At 40.1% G+C, this 18693-nt stretch overlaps 1 protein-coding gene across 1 annotated transcript in view; it reads right to left on the reverse strand.

Annotated features, from left to right (window-relative positions):
• Positions 1-84: 84 nt before the first annotated feature.
• Positions 85-18693, reverse strand: part of acin1b (apoptotic chromatin condensation inducer 1b) — a 30904-nt gene continuing 12295 nt past the window's right edge. The window contains exons 8-17 of the mRNA XM_084711540.1: positions 13309-13354; positions 11155-11300; positions 10068-10214; positions 9010-9181; positions 8454-8599; positions 6142-6249; positions 5553-5660; positions 4324-4702; positions 2679-2776; positions 85-1544 (exon numbers count right to left, since the gene is read on the reverse strand). Coding sequence (XP_084567666.1) covers positions 1218-1544; positions 2679-2776; positions 4324-4702; positions 5553-5660; positions 6142-6249; positions 8454-8599; positions 9010-9181; positions 10068-10214; positions 11155-11300; positions 13309-13354 — 1677 coding nt within the window. The 3' untranslated portion in view covers positions 85-1217. The remainder of the gene's footprint in view (positions 1545-2678; positions 2777-4323; positions 4703-5552; positions 5661-6141; positions 6250-8453; positions 8600-9009; positions 9182-10067; positions 10215-11154; positions 11301-13308; positions 13355-18693) is intronic.

The following is an 18693-nucleotide window of genomic DNA, read 5'->3' on the forward strand; positions in this document are numbered from 1 at the left end:
TGTTGTACGAGGTACTCATCCATAGTCGGTGTATTACCATCACCATCATGACCTGGCTAAGTAAAAACATCCAAGCAGACAAGCTGGTAACCAATTTAAATTTATTCACTTTTTAAATTCTCGGTACATTCAGCACTTGCAGGAGGAGAAAAAAAAACAAACAAAATAACTTTTGAACTAAAAACATAAAATTAAAGATATTAAAATTCTAGCTATTACTCTATTAGAAGGTAAACTTCTTTGTACCTCCTCTTAAATATAAATATGATTGATTGAAGGGTCAGAGGAGGGATTTTTCCAAATGGACACTTCAGTGCAGGGAAGATCAGCTTCCCGTAATTATTACAGAACAAACCGCCACTTTGACTCAGACAAGAATCTCATTTCTTCGTCTTCAGAAACATCCAGTAAAAAGATGAACTCGGGCGTGTGCATGTCTCCTGCATCACCGCACAACACAAAAGATCACGTCTCCTCCTACCTATCGCACGCTTTGCTAGGCTACAGTGTTGAGACTTCGGTACCTTTGTATCTTCGTTGGAAGAAGGAGATGGTGGTTATTACTCGCACAAACAACCCTCAAAGGCTTTAAAAAATTATCATTATTCATAAAAACTTCAAAAAAAACAGAACTTTCCTCACTTTGACAAAGACGGCCTGTAAATTTAATCATGAAAAAATCTCAGTGCTGAAGAGGAGAACACTAAAACGAATCCTAGAAAATATGTGAAGGTCAGGGATCTATTTTGGATGGTTTTATTACAGGGCTCTGAGGAGGAAGGAACTGTGCACCCGCAGGACTAAAATAAAGAGGCGGGCTCCCAAACCTCAGCGGGACAAAATGCTGAGGCGAGCCAGAAAAAACCACCAGCCTGCTCTGCATCTTTTCTTCAACGGAGGAGAAGTAACTGCACAACACGAAGATGAGGAGGAGGAGGAGGGACTGACTTTTGCTTCTGGAAGACAGAGAGAATGGAGGAGTGAGGTGAGATGAACCGTCATTTTACAATTAACAAAACAAGACGTGAGTGAGGGGGTAATGGGGAAATGGCAAAAGTGTGTGGAAGACAACGCTGGCGTCAAAGTGGACGAATTAAAGCACGGTGGGGCAGGTGGCAAGGAGCAGACACAAGTCCTGAACCTCCCAAGACTTCCTGTCTGCTAAGCCGTGTCCCCCTCTTTCTCTATCTTCAGCTTTCCCTGCAGCCGCCCGGCCTTCAGCGCCGTCTGTCCCTGGGGTTGCTACGGCTACGGGAGCGCCGTCCACCGCCGGCGCCTGCTGAGGGTCGTCTGGACCGGTGGCCGCTGTCCCTCCTCTTGTCCGCCTCTCTGTCTCGGCCACGGTCCCGCTCTCTGTCTCCGTCCGCTCCTCGCCCGGCTGCCCCGCTGCCCGCCACCACCGCGCTGCTGCCGTCCTTCTCCCGACCCTTCAGCCTCTCTTTCTTCTCCTCCTCACGCTTCTTGTCCTCCTCCTCTTGCTGCTCCTTGTGCCTTCGTTCGCGCTCCTTTTGCCTCTCTGTGCGGTCCAGAAGCCTCTGCACCGCCTTGTGGACACAAAACACAGTTTAGTTAGATCAAATGGTACCGCTTTACAATGAGACAACTTTTATAACTGATTTAGAAATGGTATAATTATGTTATTAATTGAGTTTTACATCATGATCTGGGTGAATACTCTTATGATTGGCTGACAGGTGTGCGTTAAAACGGTTTAATGCACACGTAGTTCAGCTCAAGCTTAATCACCGTACCAGCATGTAAGAGCACAGCTGTAAAAGCTCACGCTACTCCCTGTCTGGAGGCGATGCGAATGAGTGAACAGCTGATTGTTTCAGTTTTCCTAAATGAGGACGTCCTAACCTGCTCCATGAGTCAGCGGACAGGTTGAGTGTTGTGTCGCTTGCATGACAAATTGCTTGCCCTGTTTCTATTTCAGCGAAGTTTCATGCACCTCCAAAATATTTTATATGGCTAAAATTGATGTGACATCCCAAACGGATGATCAAATCGATTTTCCCCTCATTGCAGCAGTTTGAAGACGAGACTAATTAATGAGGTTGAAAAAAATAAAATTTTGAGATTTAAAAGAAAGTAAACTACATAGAAACAAGGGTGATTTAAGAAAATTATGTTAGTTATGCATAAATAACTCAGACACCTAATTTACTCATCTACAGAGGGAGGAATTTCAAGTGTGCTGCTACATCACCCCTATATATGGACAGTTATTTGCTCGCATCACTTCTAGTTGCGAAGCGGTGTTACTCATCAACTGCAGCAAGCAAGCTGAGTTTGGTTGTAAAAGGGACTAGATTTATTCCTTGCCATGACAACGTAAGCTCTTTAACCAAAAAAGAAAAAAAAAAATCTGTGAATGCTCTTATTTCATATTGTTGACAAATGACCATGGTAGAAGTGGGACAATCAACTTGTAGGTGTGCATTGAACAGTTTGAACTCACTTAGTGGCGGCAACAACAATCTGTTTCATGTTGGGTTGTGCCTTCAAACCATTTAAAACAAACCTACTTGTTAAATATCCCTTAAACACTTTATGAATCTAATAATTACCGTATTATAAACTAATTATAAATCATGTATAAGGGTAGTCTTATTGTAAAGTGGTACAGATGAAATTAGTCTCACTGAGAGAGAAAAATGTAGGAGTGTGAGACCGACCTGCTCCTCAGTGTGGGGAAGCCAGTATATACACGGAGCTGCTTTGGTCTTCAGGAACAAGTCGTCGAGCAGTTTGGCTGGAGGCTCGTCTCCTTTCTCTGTTAATCAGAAAACACAAGGGAGTGAACAGTGTGCAGTGGTCTATATTATAAGCATTTCGTGGGTGTATATTCCCAATTGGTACCAGTCCATTTTTTTTGTAGACTGAGGTGCAGGGATATTTCAGATTGTGATTTTCAGAATTACTTCAGGCTCTTGTTTGCCTGTTTACTCTGGCTGCACTAAGTATTATGGTCCACCATACAATCATGATTATATTATCAATATTGAGATCACAATTATCATGATTACTCATTGCTTTTGGGGACAAAATATTTTATTGCATTTCTACATTGAAATAAACAGAGCACTGCTTTCACTTACATGTTGTGCTACATTCCTGCTAATAAACAAATCTGTGCATCAAAATAAGACCAGTCTTTATTCACAGTGCATCTGCTAGAAGCAAGATGCAAATAAAATTGTAGCCAAACCTTTTTTTAAACCCTAAGTAACGCACCAAACTAGGACAGGAAATCATTGAGGTAACGACGCAGACGTCATTCTTCTTGGACTTGGACTACAATTCTTTATTTAACGCTTATTTTTTTTAATTTTTTTTTATTTTAAATAAGTTAATCGTACAACAGGTTGTTCAGACCAAGTGATCTCTGGTCAACTATACATTTAGAATATGCCCCAATCAGCATGTCAACACACCAGGCTCTTCACTCAAAATATTACTCTGATCAGAGGATGTTTTTGAACAGTTTTTATTCAAGATTATAAATGAAAAACCACAGTGAGATTATCAGACTGACTTCCTGTTAGACTATTTCTTGTAGCTGTTTAAGTAACATTTATAGAATAATTAAATAAATTGTTTTAATTAATATAATTTATGGTGCAGTATGGTGGCGACAAGCCAGAGAGAAAACAGTTTTGTTTTTGACAGGATAAACGCCAACAAGAATGGAATATGGGAAATCTGGGAAACTTTTCTTGGGAACAGGCATTATAAATTGTGTTGCTAGGTCTTCACTGAGGGCCAGTTTACTTGCTGGAGGAGAAGTAAATTAGGTTTCATTACAGGATGAAACTACAACTACTTTACTACAGAAGCTCTACCGATGTGGCTGGTTGTTTTCTAGTTATTAGTCAGCCCCATCTATTTATAGGGAATCTAAGATAACGATAGCAAAAAGTTTATTTTGAGAATAAATTGCTCCAAACTATGAATAAACCTTAATTCTATCTTTTACTTTGTCTGTAGCCTGTTGTATACTGCACTTTTACACGAGAGGGTGAGCTGTAATGGGATTGTTTTATTAAAGCTTTTCTAGTTTTATAGACTTTTTTTAACCCTCTGGATGCTAAAATTCTAAATATTTGCCATTAGAAAAAACAAGTTACGAATCAGTCAGGAAAAGTCTATATGATCGTAACAAAACTAACACGGCACAAAACTTAACTAAAAACAAAAAGAATTGAATCATATATAAGTAAATATATTTTCTAAGTGGGTCTATTCCACCACAATGCTTCATTCTGGCTTTTCTCTGTTTAAATTTTTTTTCTCTTCCATTTTCACCAAAGTGTGCCTTACCCTTCTTATCTGTCTTCCTCTCCTTGCTCTTGGCTCTGTCCCTCCTCCTCCGCTCTCTGTCTCTTGATCGAGATCGTTGTCCATCCTCTCCTGGTCTCGCAAATTCCCGGATCTTATCCCGGTCCCATTCCCGCTCACCGCGGGTTCGTTCCCGGCGCTCCATCTCTCTCTCCCGCTCCGCCCACAGGTCCCGCACTCCTCCCACGCCTCGGTCCCGCTCACGGTCTCGCTCGCGCTCCCTGTTCCTGTCTCTGTCCCGGTCTCTTTCTCTGTCCCTGTCTCGCTCGGGCATCAGAGGGGGGAGGCGGTTCTGAGGAGCACCTGGCTGGGCAACAGGGTCCTCCTTCTCTGGCTTCAGGACACCTTTGTGGAAGTCCAGCTGTGGGGAAAAAGCATAAAAATTAGAGACATGTCAGGATGCTAGAGTTTAACAGTGTGGGGAAAAAACAAACAAACAAACAAAATACTAGAATTACTGCCTTGTAGCATGCCTCCACCATCAAGTCAAGTTGCAGTTTACATATGTTTGTCCAGACTTGTATGATATATGTAGTGAAGACTTCAGTGAGCAAGGATTTACGAAACGTGAAATGAGGAAAGCTGATGTTCTCAATCTCCCTCTCTACTACTGGCCAGAAAGGTGTATTTGCAGAATAATTCAAATGATTGAACAACAACAACAAAAAACAACAAAGGCATCATATACAGTTAAACCTCAGTTTTGTGTTTATAAAAAAAAAAAAAAAGAACAAATTCACGTAATTTTAAGTATGATGCAAAAATAAAGTACTGTTCTGAAATGCCTGGGACTACTTTCCCTGTTTTAACAGTAAACAAACATGGTGGATGAGGTGACAGTGCCTCCAGCTTAAAAAAATCCATGACACCACTTAGGACTAAGTATGTGGCTGCTCATCTGAAATGGCTCCAAAAATAAACCTATTAATATTTCATTCCTCATGCCTCTTACTGTGGGTGGCACTAGTTGTCTTCCACACAGTGTCTGCTTGTATATGTGGGGTATTTTTTACCTTAAACCTCAAAAGGTGAAGGAAAGGTGAAAAAGAAAAAAAGACTGGAAATACAAAACAAGACAGCATACACATTTTTCCATCATGCGTTGAACTGGTCAACTTTAAGCTTCAGTATTTTTTCCATCACATTACAAGAAATTCATGTTAAGGTAATGTAATGTAATGCAATTCATGTTCCATTCCATGTGTCATTACCTCATCCTGCTCACAGAAGTCGACGCTGAGGACCTTGGGATTGCTCAGAGGCCATTTGACCCTGTGGAGGGCAGCTCTGGTAGCAACCGCCTCCTCTGTTGTGGCGTACTAAGACGACAGAAGAAGAAGAAAGTTATTGGGCTGAAAACAGTCCTTTTAAAGTGTAATCATGTCTCAGCTAACACAAAAATTAGACTGCTGCAGGAACAGATGGATGAGAACACAGAGGTGATAGTTTCACACAAATTCTTCTGTTCATTCCCAAGATCAAATATGCCTCCCTAAAAAAACAGACTTTATTTACTGACGGGTATTTATATCAACTTTCAGCAGTGGAATAGTCCTCCTACCCTCAGGTGCTGTGTGGTGGAAGCTGAGTTCAATAACACCACACCAAACAACTGTTAAAAATAGCTCAGCATTTGGTAAAACGTGCTTCACATGGGTACAGTTGGGAGTTGTATTAATAGCTGACAAATCCCACAAGTAGCTTGTTAACACTTCCAGTTAAGCAACATGTTCAGTGGACACAAGGCTTCACACTCTCAACACAATATGATGAGAATAATGTTGATTTGTGGATACTCACTGTAACAAAGCAATGAGACTTGATCTTGTCGATCCAGAAGCCCTCTTCAACCACGCTGCCCGTTCTGTTCAGTAGCTCTTTGAGTTGGCCCAGGGTGAACGGTCGTACCTGTTGGATACATAAGGGGCATGGCTCAGTCGAGGTCAACAGTCATTTTCAGTCACAGAACATCGGTTCATGTAAAAAGGAGAAGGGGAAACATGAGAAAGAATGTAAGACAAAAGACGAGCCGAGCAGAGGTGATCTTAATGTGTAAAACATACGAGTTCTAAGGCTCAAATCTGACGATGAATATCAAGTGTTGCCAGCTTTCATTTGAACAAAAGGCAGAATGTGGAGACCGTTATGTTGCCAATCAGTGTGATTCAAAGAACTAGTTGGGTACTTTTAGCTTGAGTATGTCGTGCCATCGAGAGAAGGGATGAAACAATTATCGGTTTCACAATAAACCGTAATAAATCCTGACAAATAGTATTTCATTTCAAATCTTAACTACTGTGATAACCATGTTTTGATTACCACACTTTGGGAGATGGTGGTTAACTGACAGTATTTACCCTTAGTATTTCAGAGACACGTGCAGCAGCAACGTGGGCTGATTTTGCAACAAAGAAAATACTGACATGGCAAAGGACATCATGCCATTTCATTTTGTTGACAGGCTTTTAATATAGTAAGGGTAATTATTTCAGTGTGTGTACCAGTGCTTTTAGAACATATCCAGCACATTTTGACATGATAACCGTGATAATTTTGGTCACTGTAATCATGATATTAAATTTTCATAAAGTTTCATCTCTGAGAGCTACTACTAAACACACTGAAAAGCCCTTTGAGGAGAAGAAGCTAAAAAGACAAGCTGTCCAGGGCAGACAAGCTAGATAAGTGCCTATCAGACAACCATTTTGCCTTTTTATTATTAAAAATCAACCAGTAAGTTGCTGTTTAAGGTGTGTTGGACAATCAAAAGCAAAAGGAATAACTCCAGGGAAGATTATCTCAATTTAGAGAAACAGATAGATCTCAATAATCAGTGAATGATTACTATGAAATATTCATACTGTCAGTCATTCTGAGTTGGGCTTCACAGGACTTTTTTGTGGTATTTTACAGAGCCAGTAATTTATATATACAAGTGTGCTAAAAAAAAATCACATAAATAGAAAACGTCAAATAAAAATGCATAACTTTAATGACACTTATGTTTGACTACACAATGCTGATCACTACAAATTGTCAGGTAGAGACACATGTTTTGCAAATGTTAGCTAGCTAACATTCCCTTGGACCCTTGAGTGTTGAATGAACCTTTATTTATCACATTATGTTTATTTTTCTCTCATTAATTTGGGAAGGTGGTCCTCGGCATTTTTAAAACAATAAGTGGACCTTAAGGTATAAAACCTTGAAAACCTACTCTAGAGGATGAATCCAGATGACTTTGTGGACTCTGACTTTTTGTCTCACATCACCAGCACTTCATGACAGGATACTTAAAAAACTAAATGATTGAATTTCTGCCAGTTTAAGCTGCACTTTGAGATGAATGCTGCAGTATATCAAACAGGGGACATGTCCCAAGATGGTCACAGATCAAAGGATGAGCCCTTTCAGTTTAGGTAACAACACCGTCTTTCCTCTGGCGCCTCCCTCAGGCCAAAGTTCACATATTTTCAAAGAGTAGCAAAGTTGTTTCTACATTTTAAAACCATTAGTTTTGTTTTCCGATAAACAGAAATGAGATCAGCATTACAGTCACGTAGCAGAGCTAGAGTATAAAGGTTTAGTCTTGTTTGATTCTGTGTTACTGTTAGTGTGAGAGCTTCAGTTTTTCTGAGATTACTGAGGCTGGGTGGCATCAGCAATCTGGTTCTCTTTGATCCATGTTCAACTTTAAGTCTTCTATGACGCAAGTAAAGAAAAATCTGCAAATGCTAGTCATTAAATGTGTAATGTCTAGTCTTGTCACAGTGTGTTTAGTCATGCTGTGTGCCCCTAACGTAAGGTGATGCTTGACTATAGCCATAATACCTGGGTAAGTGTTCTTCACTCTAATTATGGGAATGATGGTGAAGTGGTTGCCACTGGCATCACCACAATATGCCTCATTCACGTACAACTTACAGAGTACATTTGGAGATACAGAATTTTTCTGTTCATTTTGTCAGTGGAGGAAATTTTGAGGCTCCAACTTGACCAAAAAACAAGAATGTAACAAGATCTTTTTGGTGAATAAATGTTGACTTTACAGCACATTTTTCACTGCACTCTCTATATTCTTTCTAATGTAGTGCACTGAGTTAGACACCCACCAGGTTGGTCACGTGGATTATATTTGAGACTTTGCCGTGAGGGGGTGAGGGCTGCCTGGTTGTGCGGACGGGGTCATCGATGGTGACGGATACGCCAGACTTCTGTTGACTTATGGAGCGACGCACCAGACTGTCGCTGGGGGTAACTGAGGGTAAGATGACAAAGAGGTGAGATGAGTGAGTGGGATGGCTGAAAAAAGTGATATCAAAGACAGAGAGAAAGTTAATGTCAATAAAATCTTAATTTTTCTATTTTATTTTTTATATATACTGTAACATTTCTAACAGCACAATACCAATTCTTCTGTTCATGTAGATTTTTTGTTGTTTTTATGCCACACTTGCTTTAACAATGTACATTTTTGTTGTTTTTTAATGTTACACACTCTTTGGCAATGTTAGCATCTGTTTCCCATGCAAATAAAGCCCTCTGAATTGAATTAAATAGATGAAGTACTGCAAGACAGGTGATGGAAGACGGAAGGCAACAAAGTGATATGTAACCAACAATCTATAGCATTTTAAAACCCACAACCTTTTCAGTGAGGCTGTTTACCTTTCTTTGGCTCCGCTTCGATCTTGACAGATGCTTGTGTTTCAGAGGTCTCCTCAGACACGCTGTTCTTCCTCTTGTCTCTGGAAGTCCGGCGCTGTTTTTCCTTCTCCGTTTTCTCCACCTCCTCATCTTCGTTTGTCTGTCCATTTTCCTGGCTGTCACCCGGGACGACCTGGGGAGGAATTACAGATGGAAAATTATAATGTGACAGATCGAAGCCACTGATAAAAGCATTAAGAAAAAGCTAGGTAGAAAATGTAATAAACAAATCATATTGCAATTCTTCTGACAAGAGAAACTTCTTTATTTAAGGATGGTCCTTTTTATAGCAGAGGAGAAAAATACATGCTGCTGTTTATTGTCAAGACATTGTTAGGTATATTACCTGCGTAAATATCCAATCTTTTCTTCTATCATACCAGCAACTACAGCATCAGATCGACAAGCTGGATTCTAAAATGCTCATCATAATTTCCCAGAGCCCAAAGTGATGCCTTCAGATTGCTTCTTTTGTCCAACCAACAGTCTAAAAACCCAGACTCTTCATTTACTGTCATAAATGACAAATTCCTGACATTTATGAAGCTGGAACCAGCAAAAATCATTTTGCTTGCAACATGACTGAAACTACAAATGACTATTGGCCTAACTGTTGCAGCTCTACTTGTGATCTGATTCACAGATAGTGGGACTGTCCATTTTGTCACCACAATTTGCATTTTGACTGAAAATAACCATGATGATATGACGTTTGTTGGGTTCTGTACCAAACAATCATGTTTTCTTACATCTGGAGAACAGGATTTGTAGGCCAGGGCATCTCTGCAGCACTACAGTACTTCAATATAATGCTGTTTTGTCGCTTATTTTTCCTTTATCAAAACATTGCAGCCTCTGAAATAATGATATTGTACTTATTTCCATATTGTGATTTCAATAATATTTCAATTAATTATTCAGCCCTAGAAAAAGCCCAATTTCTCAACACTGGCCCACCTTCAAAAGCACTGTTCTTTGATCAGCCATAATTACATGTGGTACACTAAGACTCTTCAGACCTGTGTGACGGTGCGTCGGATCTTGAGGCCTTTGTCCTGGTCTCCCCTGCTGGCGTCCAGGTTCTCCTCGTCTCCGGACAGCTGCAGCTCCTCTGGGTGTAGCTCCACCACTGCCTCTTGGTTTACTTTGATGTCTGGGATCAAAGACTGCATGACAGGGACATAAAAACCAGACGATGGAGGAAAATAACAGATAGGGAGAAGAAAAGGAGAAAAATATTTTAATATTTTAACTACGTCTGTCAGCTGATACACAGCAAGAGAAGATGGACTTTTAACTCATGTAAGTAATCAGTGTTTGATGATTTCAATGAAATCCCCAAATTGATCCCGTTGCTTGTGATGTTTTGAAACTCATCACATTTCACAGCTGAGTTTCAAAACAGTAACACAAAGCAGGAAGGAAATCTAGAGATTTGGATAAGCTGTCAAGTATGAAGAGTATGATGACCCCACATATGGGAAAAATATGAAAGGAAGAAGATTCTTTTAAACTTTGCATTTCAAGAATAAAGTGAAAACATCAAGAATCAAAATGTCTAGCATTAAGTAGAACTGAAGTGTAAAAGCAAGGCAAAAGAAAAAATAAAAGAGAAACACTTTTCTCTTTTTGAATTTTTTAGAATTAAGGGGAAACATTGAGAATAACATCGAACAATAACATTCTGACTTTATTATATGTACAAAAAATTTTTTATTTACTTACACTGAATGTTTAATTTTATTCTCAACATTTTGACTTAATTTCCAAGAAGCAAAACACAAAAAAAATCTGCCTTCTCTCCTATATATTTCCTTAGGCTTGGTCCCAAGACTTCCATAACCAAATTAGTAGTTGTCAGAGTAAGACCATACATTTAAAAAACTTAGTTCACATTTTCACCCCAAAAAATAAAATTTTCTTACAGAGCTGAGTCCCTCTCATGTCAGAGGCTTTTGTTTTGCTTTTTGGCAATAAAAATAATCAATATATATTGGCCTACAGCACAAATTACCAGTCCCAATAAAAAAAGTGAATCATTGCATTTATTTTTTTTTCCCACGCCTGCATGAACACCTGGTCCAGGTCCCTGTGCCATGTCAGTACCTTCAGTGAGTCGGTGGTAATGCTGATGGATGGTTTCTTAGCAGTGACTGATGTGCTGGAGCCCCACCGCCGCTTCCTCCCTGCTGCAGTTCCTGTCTCGGCATCTCCTGCTCCGCCCTCTGTGGTGGCTGGAGATGTCTTACTGCCTACAGAGGAGTCAGAAAACCATCACTGAGAGGAGAAAAAATGCACTGTTCCCAGATGGATGATTTGATTGCTGCTGAACAGAACTTTAGGGACATGTTACTGCAAGCTCATAGCCTGAAAGAAATAATTGCTTAAATGCTTTAACCCAAATAGTTCTGCCAACAGTGGCAGTGACTAAGTTTACAGAGGTTATAAATGGAATTGTGAGATTAAACAGTTTGAGAAACTAATTTTAAAACTGGTTATTTAAAACAATATTCAACATGTTGTTACAAGAGGTTTTTGTTGGTAGCTATCGTAACAGCTAGGTGTTCTGACCACAGAGCTCATGCAAAGTACTTTAAGGAGTGAAAAATATTAGGAAGAGTACAGCAGATAAATACAGTGTGAGCTTCAGTAAAGGGTGACCACAAGCATGGGGAGAGTCCTTGCTGCAGCATATTTAAATTGCTCAAAATGCTGATGTGATGACCACTCCAGAACTTTAATTTAAGTGTTTTGTTTAATTTTGTTTTTTGTCACTTTTACAGACACACTGATACACAACACTACACTAACAAAGTAAAGCAAACGATAACACTGGTGTTTTTTTTATCTGCTGCTGTGAGACAAGTTAACAAGCTAACAGCAATGTATACTGTGGTTTTCCCTTGCAAGACTTTATAGAATTGACTTTTGTTTTCTTGGCTCCTGTAAATAACTTGATGTGCTAGATAGTTTGTTTGCAGATGAACCGTCTGTATCACGTTCTCTCATGGGGTAACATCAATCAATGATGTTTATATCTTTATCGGCCAATAAAGGCTTTAGTACATGCCAAAATATTTTTGGCATATACTTTTTATACTTTTTTGGCAAAAAGATTTTTTCCACCAATATGACAGGCCAATGGGATGTTGCTTAAATTATGCTCATGCAATGCAATTACGTCAGTAATGTGCAAGTTTTCTGAAGCATCTGAGACAGATAGCAAAGTTACCATTTGTGATGACTGCTCAGTGTCTGTCATGCGAGGAGGAACTAAATCTTATTCCCTCAACACTACCATCTTAGGAGCTATCATCTAAAACTTAACAATGAATTTGTGAAGAACAAACAGGCACCAGGGGAAAAAACCTGTCAGTTGTAGTTTACTTATTTTGCCAGTGAACGTGTACATTTTAAAAGTCATATTATTATTTAAAAGTTGTATTTCATTATTGGATCTGCCAGTAGGCCATCACAATAAGAATAGGAATAATAAAATATTAATTCCACTAGAGGAGAGACTTGATATTTTCTGCAATTAGGTATAAAAATTGTGCACATATAGGTATCCTTATTTATTTTTGTATGTAACTGATGCTATAAGCAGCCGTTTATCATTGTTGTCACACCTTAAATCATCCCTGTAACTGCCAGCAGTTCCTCATAGGATGCTGACTGGTCCCACTCACTGGTTTGATCATAAGCCCATTAACCTGAAGCCTGGCAAAATGGATTCTCGCAAATCGACCTGGCTTGCAGGGTAATGATGTAAAAACCCCACTGACACAAAGGAGTGAAATCTCCCTGAAAGAGACTTCAGATCTTGTCACCTGCCAGGATCATATGTGAACTTGTTTTCTTCCAGATTTTAAGTGTAGAACAAGCCTTTAGCAAGTGGATTTTACAATTATTTAAATAAAATAAACCCAAAATCAAAGAGTGACATACTTGGGTATTGTAGTCATGTTCTGGAGGTCATGCAAATTAAATGCACTGTGGCTCTAAACTTAACTCCCACATATTCAGTATCACACTCATATAGCTCTCATGTTCACAAGGGTTGCCCAAACACAACTACTGTCAATTCAGACTTATCATTTACAGTTTTCTATTTCTTTTTTTAATCAAAAACAATCTGCAGCTCAGAAATGTATTCTGCCCAAGGGTTATATATGCTAAAAGGAGTAGGGTGTTTCTTTTTCACTCTTGATCCACTCGTTTCCTCACGTACGACGAAAGATGTAACACAGGTATACTCACTGGTCAAGGATATCTTGCGAGCAGCGAAAGCCTTAGGAGTGGTGCTCTGGAAAGAGAGAGAGACAGAAAGAACATACAGAAACCCCAGGGGTGCGGGGCGAGATGAGAACCAAGAGTCCAGACCCAAACAGGCAACAACAGAGAAGAGGTGAAACAGGAAAAGTGGAGGAGGGGTGGGGGCGGGGGTTAAAGTAACAGAGGCCTGGAGGCTCCAATTGTACCACATTATGGTGGAGAGGGTACTTGGTCGATACAGAGAGACTCCAGACACATTTCCGCCTTCCACCTCTGCTCAAAGACACTGAGATAAATCACTGTGTGTGTGTATCTGGTAGACTCTAAGGACAAGGCAAGTACATGTTGTACATTAGGACATGAGTAGGCCTGCGTGAAACTCAAACTGGGTCGTATCTTCCTGCAGTATGTTATTACAAGATAAAGCCCATCAGAGGACTCCGAGAATAGAGGGGAAAATGAGACTATCAAAGCGTGTGTCAGTGAGCCTGAGTGGATCCTGTCGCTTTACAAGACTTACGTCCCGTTTAGACTGGATTAATTTCCTCTAGAGGAGGTGGAGTGATTTTACAATTACCTACACTGGCTAGTGATTTTAAACCTGTCTGGAGCGCATATGTCTGATTTATTGTTTTACCTCCCAATTACAGCGCTGATTACTGCATGTTTTTTTCAAATCCATCCTTCCATATACCAGTATAAGCATATACTATTAGATATGCACCTATATAATTATTTTTCTATTTTTTATTTATTTTACTTTTTTTTCATTAAGTAGTAGTTTATACTGCTGCAGCTTAATCACAAGCAGTAAATAATACAAATATTAAAAATCATATTGATCCCACCCCATGATGAAGGTCACATGGTTTTCCCACTACATGTTATTGCCTTTAGTGATGCAGCCTCTGTAATTTGGTAGCAGTTAAAATCTTGTCCTGAACAAGAGGTAGGAATCACAAGCCTTATTTTGTGTGGTGCAAACTCAGACATGGTGCTCATTTAACACTCTAAATATAATATACAGTTGAATAGAGTATATAGTCATAATAAAACAGTCAAGTAGTTGAGTAACATAGCTGGATGTTGTTGGTGCTGATCAGTTCTGTGGAGCAGAGGTGGAGAACTGAATGTTGAAGACTCAAAAATCTGTCAGCATCTGTGCTGCAGTTTAAATTCACGTTAAAGATTTAGCATATTTAGCACACACAACTGTAGGTCAACAATGTCAAAATATCAAATCAAAACTGCAGTACACGTGACAGTTAAAAAAATTTGCACTAAATTACGAAGAGGGAAAGAATTCATTCCTCTTATTTACAAAAAAAGATCTGGAGGAAAGTTTTTTTTAAGACACTTAATCCTTAAAAAATGTATACATTTAAAATAGAGGAATAATCACAAGTCATTTCCTGGTACCATTTGACACCTGATTCCTTACTGGCTCGACTATGGCCCAACCGCACGACAGTGTGCACTGTATCTAGGCAACAAGGATCCAATCAGAGAAGGCAGAGGAGTGAGGGCGGGGCTCGATTTGAGTGTGCAGATTAGCCACCAGGCAGGAACTGATCACTGGATTGGACTTTTTTCTTGAATGGGGCTGGGGAGCACTTTGTCTTGATTGACTGCTGATCACAATAGTCACATTTCAGTCTTTTGGGGTACCAGGCGTTTCAAATTGCCTAGTGATGGATTCTGATGGGGGTGTAGTGTAGTGTAGTTAGAGTCCATGATCTGAGAGGCACAAGTAAAAAAATCCATTTTTTGAGGCTTGAATTAATTGTCTCTGATTGTCCACGTTCTCCAACATAAACTCCTGAAAGCCTTCAAGGGTATCTGAAAGGTCAAGTGTTTGTTGTCCAAGGGATGTGAGTTCATGAGGTTTCCACGGCCAGAAGGTTTGCTGTACAGTTCTTGAGTTTGTTTGCAACAGTTGCACAGTGTGACAGTTTCTTCAATGGGAAAAAGGTAATCCAAAAGAACTGCTTTGTAAAATTATAATCCAGAAAAGTTCTCAAAATGAGAGGGTCGATGGACATCATCTTGAGTGCATTTGGTGGCTTGAATGTCTCTGCACTCACAAGAAATGATACCAGTTGTGGGTGTAGCAAAGAGATGGATGTAGAGATAAATAAACAGCAGCAATAACTGCAGTTGTCCATCTGCCAGTTCCACACAGCTGAGGCAGGATATCATGACTTCCTGGTGAAAAATCCTCTGAGTCACACAAGCATGACTACAGATGATGGCAGGTGATGATTTGTTAAGAATATCCAGCGCTCTATGTGGGTGATCAATGTCACTGTGCACCCACAAAAATTCTTGGTGCATAATGTGTGTCAGATGACTGTCCTTTGAAAGTCTCTGTTGCAGAGTTCAGGGGAACAGTTCTCTTATGAAGCATGGCAACATTGAGAATGGTGACAGATGTTAAGTGCACTGTCAAATAGTGCACAGCTGAATAATTTAAATCACTTTAAAAGGCCGGCTTGCCAAGGCAGAGGATGAGCTGTTAGCTTTGCAAGCTCAAACAATAATAGTGTTCAAAGTGCGAGTAGAAGTCCATATTATTCAGTCCATGAAGAGAGTCTGATAATCATCACTTTCAAGCAGATTATTTCAGTTAATGGAAACCCCAAACAGTGTTTGTAGTAATGCTCAAGCCCTTATCATTGTTTGGGTTATTGCAAGAGTTCTCAAAGTTATAACTCCACCCCACAGACAGGGGGCAATGTTGGGTTGGAGGTGGAGGTAAAATCAAAACTGGAGAGCTGAAGAGTTTTGTCTTTTCTCCGAGCTGCACTTTGCTTTTGGAGGACAGAGGTATGCATGCTTGAAGACAACACTTTGAGACTCTGCTTGTCCACAAAATGGCAGATGGGGAAGGTGGAGGGGGCGTCACAGAGCGTTAGAGACACCCGCCCCTTTCCTTTACCCTATCATTCATCATCACCGCATTGCACAGTGCAGTACAGTCCAGTTCGGTTCAGATAAGCAAGCAGGCTTCCAACCCCTGAGGCTGGGTTTCCATGACAACTGTGTGCTGCTGCAGTTACCATGGCTCCCACTGCTGTAGGGTGGTGGTGGTCTGATGCCGAGCTCCAGTTCCTGCTGGCTCAGCACGTCACTGGATGGCTACAGGGGAGGCCTCGCTCAGGCTCTTTACTCAGTGCCATTGGGTTGCAGACTCTGGGCCTAATTCAGGTACCAGCGACGCACTTGGGCATAGCGGGACAGGAGTTGTAGGAGGAGTAGGAGGAGGAGTGGAGGAGGTGTTGGTGGTGGTGGTGGTGGTAGTAGTAGTAGTACGCAGCAGGTACCATTAGGGGCAATGGAAGAGGCATGGGCACCTTCATAACAAAGCAATCAATGGGGTTTTAAACAGCAATCACACCATAAATATATATAGTGAGAGAGAAGCGTTTATGATGGGATACAAAGGCAAAGGATGGAAAGTAAGGGGGACAAAGAGGGGGACAGAGAGACAGTGAAAGAGAGAGTGAATAAAAGAGAGACAGATAGAGTGTGAAAGGGGCAAGCGAGAGCGCAGAGAGAATGAAAACAGGGTGAAAGAAACAGCAGAAACAAGCCCTGATGCATCTCTACACACACTGTCAGGGTCCATTACTCATGCAAACCCAAGAGGGAAACAAAACACACACACACACACGCACACACGCACACACGCACACACACACACACACACACACACACACACACACACACACACACACACACACACACACAGAGTACAAAAAAAATCCAAAGTAAAAAAAAACAAAACAAAGGACACATGCTTATAATAACTTCAAAAGCATAGCAGCTCACCACTACATTTCAATGAGGTATTCTAAATAAGAAAGTCAAGAGTGCAATGCTTAAAATGTTACATAACATATTGTTGTGGGCATCACCTGATGCTGCTCTTCGACTGATTTTAACAGGAGTAAGAAGTTCATGTTGTATTTCCACTACATGGTGCAGCTCGACTCTACTCACTTTTGATACTTCTACGTGGTTTTTCACTGCAGACAGTACTCCCTCAATGTAGGCAGAGCTGAGCCTCATAACAATGCGATTTGTTCTCCAGCTGGAACAAACCTCATAATGATATCTACCATGATATTACATGGTTCATTACTTTATTGTAGTAATTTTTACTTTATTAATAAAAAAATTCTTAATGCTGCTTTGTTTTTGTTTTGCAATTGTGCAGACATTAATTCAAACATTTATTGCAAATGATAATACTTGCAAATTTTTTGAACATGCTTAGGTCACGGCTGGCTACTTTTATGCTATTTAAGAAAGAAAGCAGACCCACTTAAAGTTGATTATTTCAAGTCACCATTTTTCATTTTTTTTAATATCAAGATAAAATGTGGACTCTATTGTGGTATTATTGAGTCTTATTTTCTGAGCTTCGCAACTCTGATAACAGAAGCTACAAGGGATAGTGTTCTTCATATGCGTGCACTGCACTACACATGGCTTAGCTATTTAAAAATGCCAGGTTAGTGCAGGATGTCACATGTCACACACCCAATCAGTGGTTTGCACTTGGAACTGTGACAGAGATGATACCTAATAAAAAGTGTGAGTCGAGCTGTACCATGCAATGGAAATGAAACTGAAGCCTGACAGCTACATCTGACAGTAACAGTAGCTTCATGATGAGCTTCAGCAACAATTCTCTGTGGTAGAATTGTGTTTAAAGGCATCTAAAAATTTAAACAAGGGAAACTGCTCGGCATTAAATGCAATACTCTGGTCCGATACAGTGACTGTTGAGCTCTTAAAACACCATGAGCAAGAACATGAGATAAATTAGAAAGTACAGAGGGTTAAAACAGCAATCAATAATTGGCTTGGTGTGTGAGGGCCCTGAAGAAATGTTTTTCTTTCTCACTTCCTCCCTCCCTAACAAAACACACACGTACACACAATGACAGGGAAATGAGAAGCATGCATTTTCTACAGCATAATTTAACACATTATCATCATTGCTACATGCATTCCAGCAGCATCAACCCTTAACATCCCTCTGCAGGGGGCAGTCAGACAAGAGGGCCGTGTGTGCATGAGAGATCATCTAAGTGAATGAGAGTGCTATGAAATATTAGTTGAATTAAGCGCAGATGGAAGGGATTAGTTCATATCGATTTAACCCAGAACCCATCTCCAACTCAACCCCTGTTTGTTCGCCTATGACTGAGCATTTGTATAAACCTTCAGTTGAGTAATATGTTGTGCATTTCAAAGGTTAAAAGGATGCAGAAACTGCATACAAAGCCAGAACTGAAAGAAAAAAATCTCCACAGGAGCCAAACACTGGGGTTGTGTTGGTTCTAAGTGACCCTGTTTACT

The sequence above is a fragment of the Lutjanus erythropterus genome, chromosome 23, assembly GCF_056507025.1.
Source record: "Lutjanus erythropterus isolate fLutEry1 chromosome 23, fLutEry1.hap2, whole genome shotgun sequence".
NCBI classification, from domain to species: Eukaryota; Metazoa; Chordata; class Actinopteri; order Lutjaniformes; family Lutjanidae; genus Lutjanus; species Lutjanus erythropterus.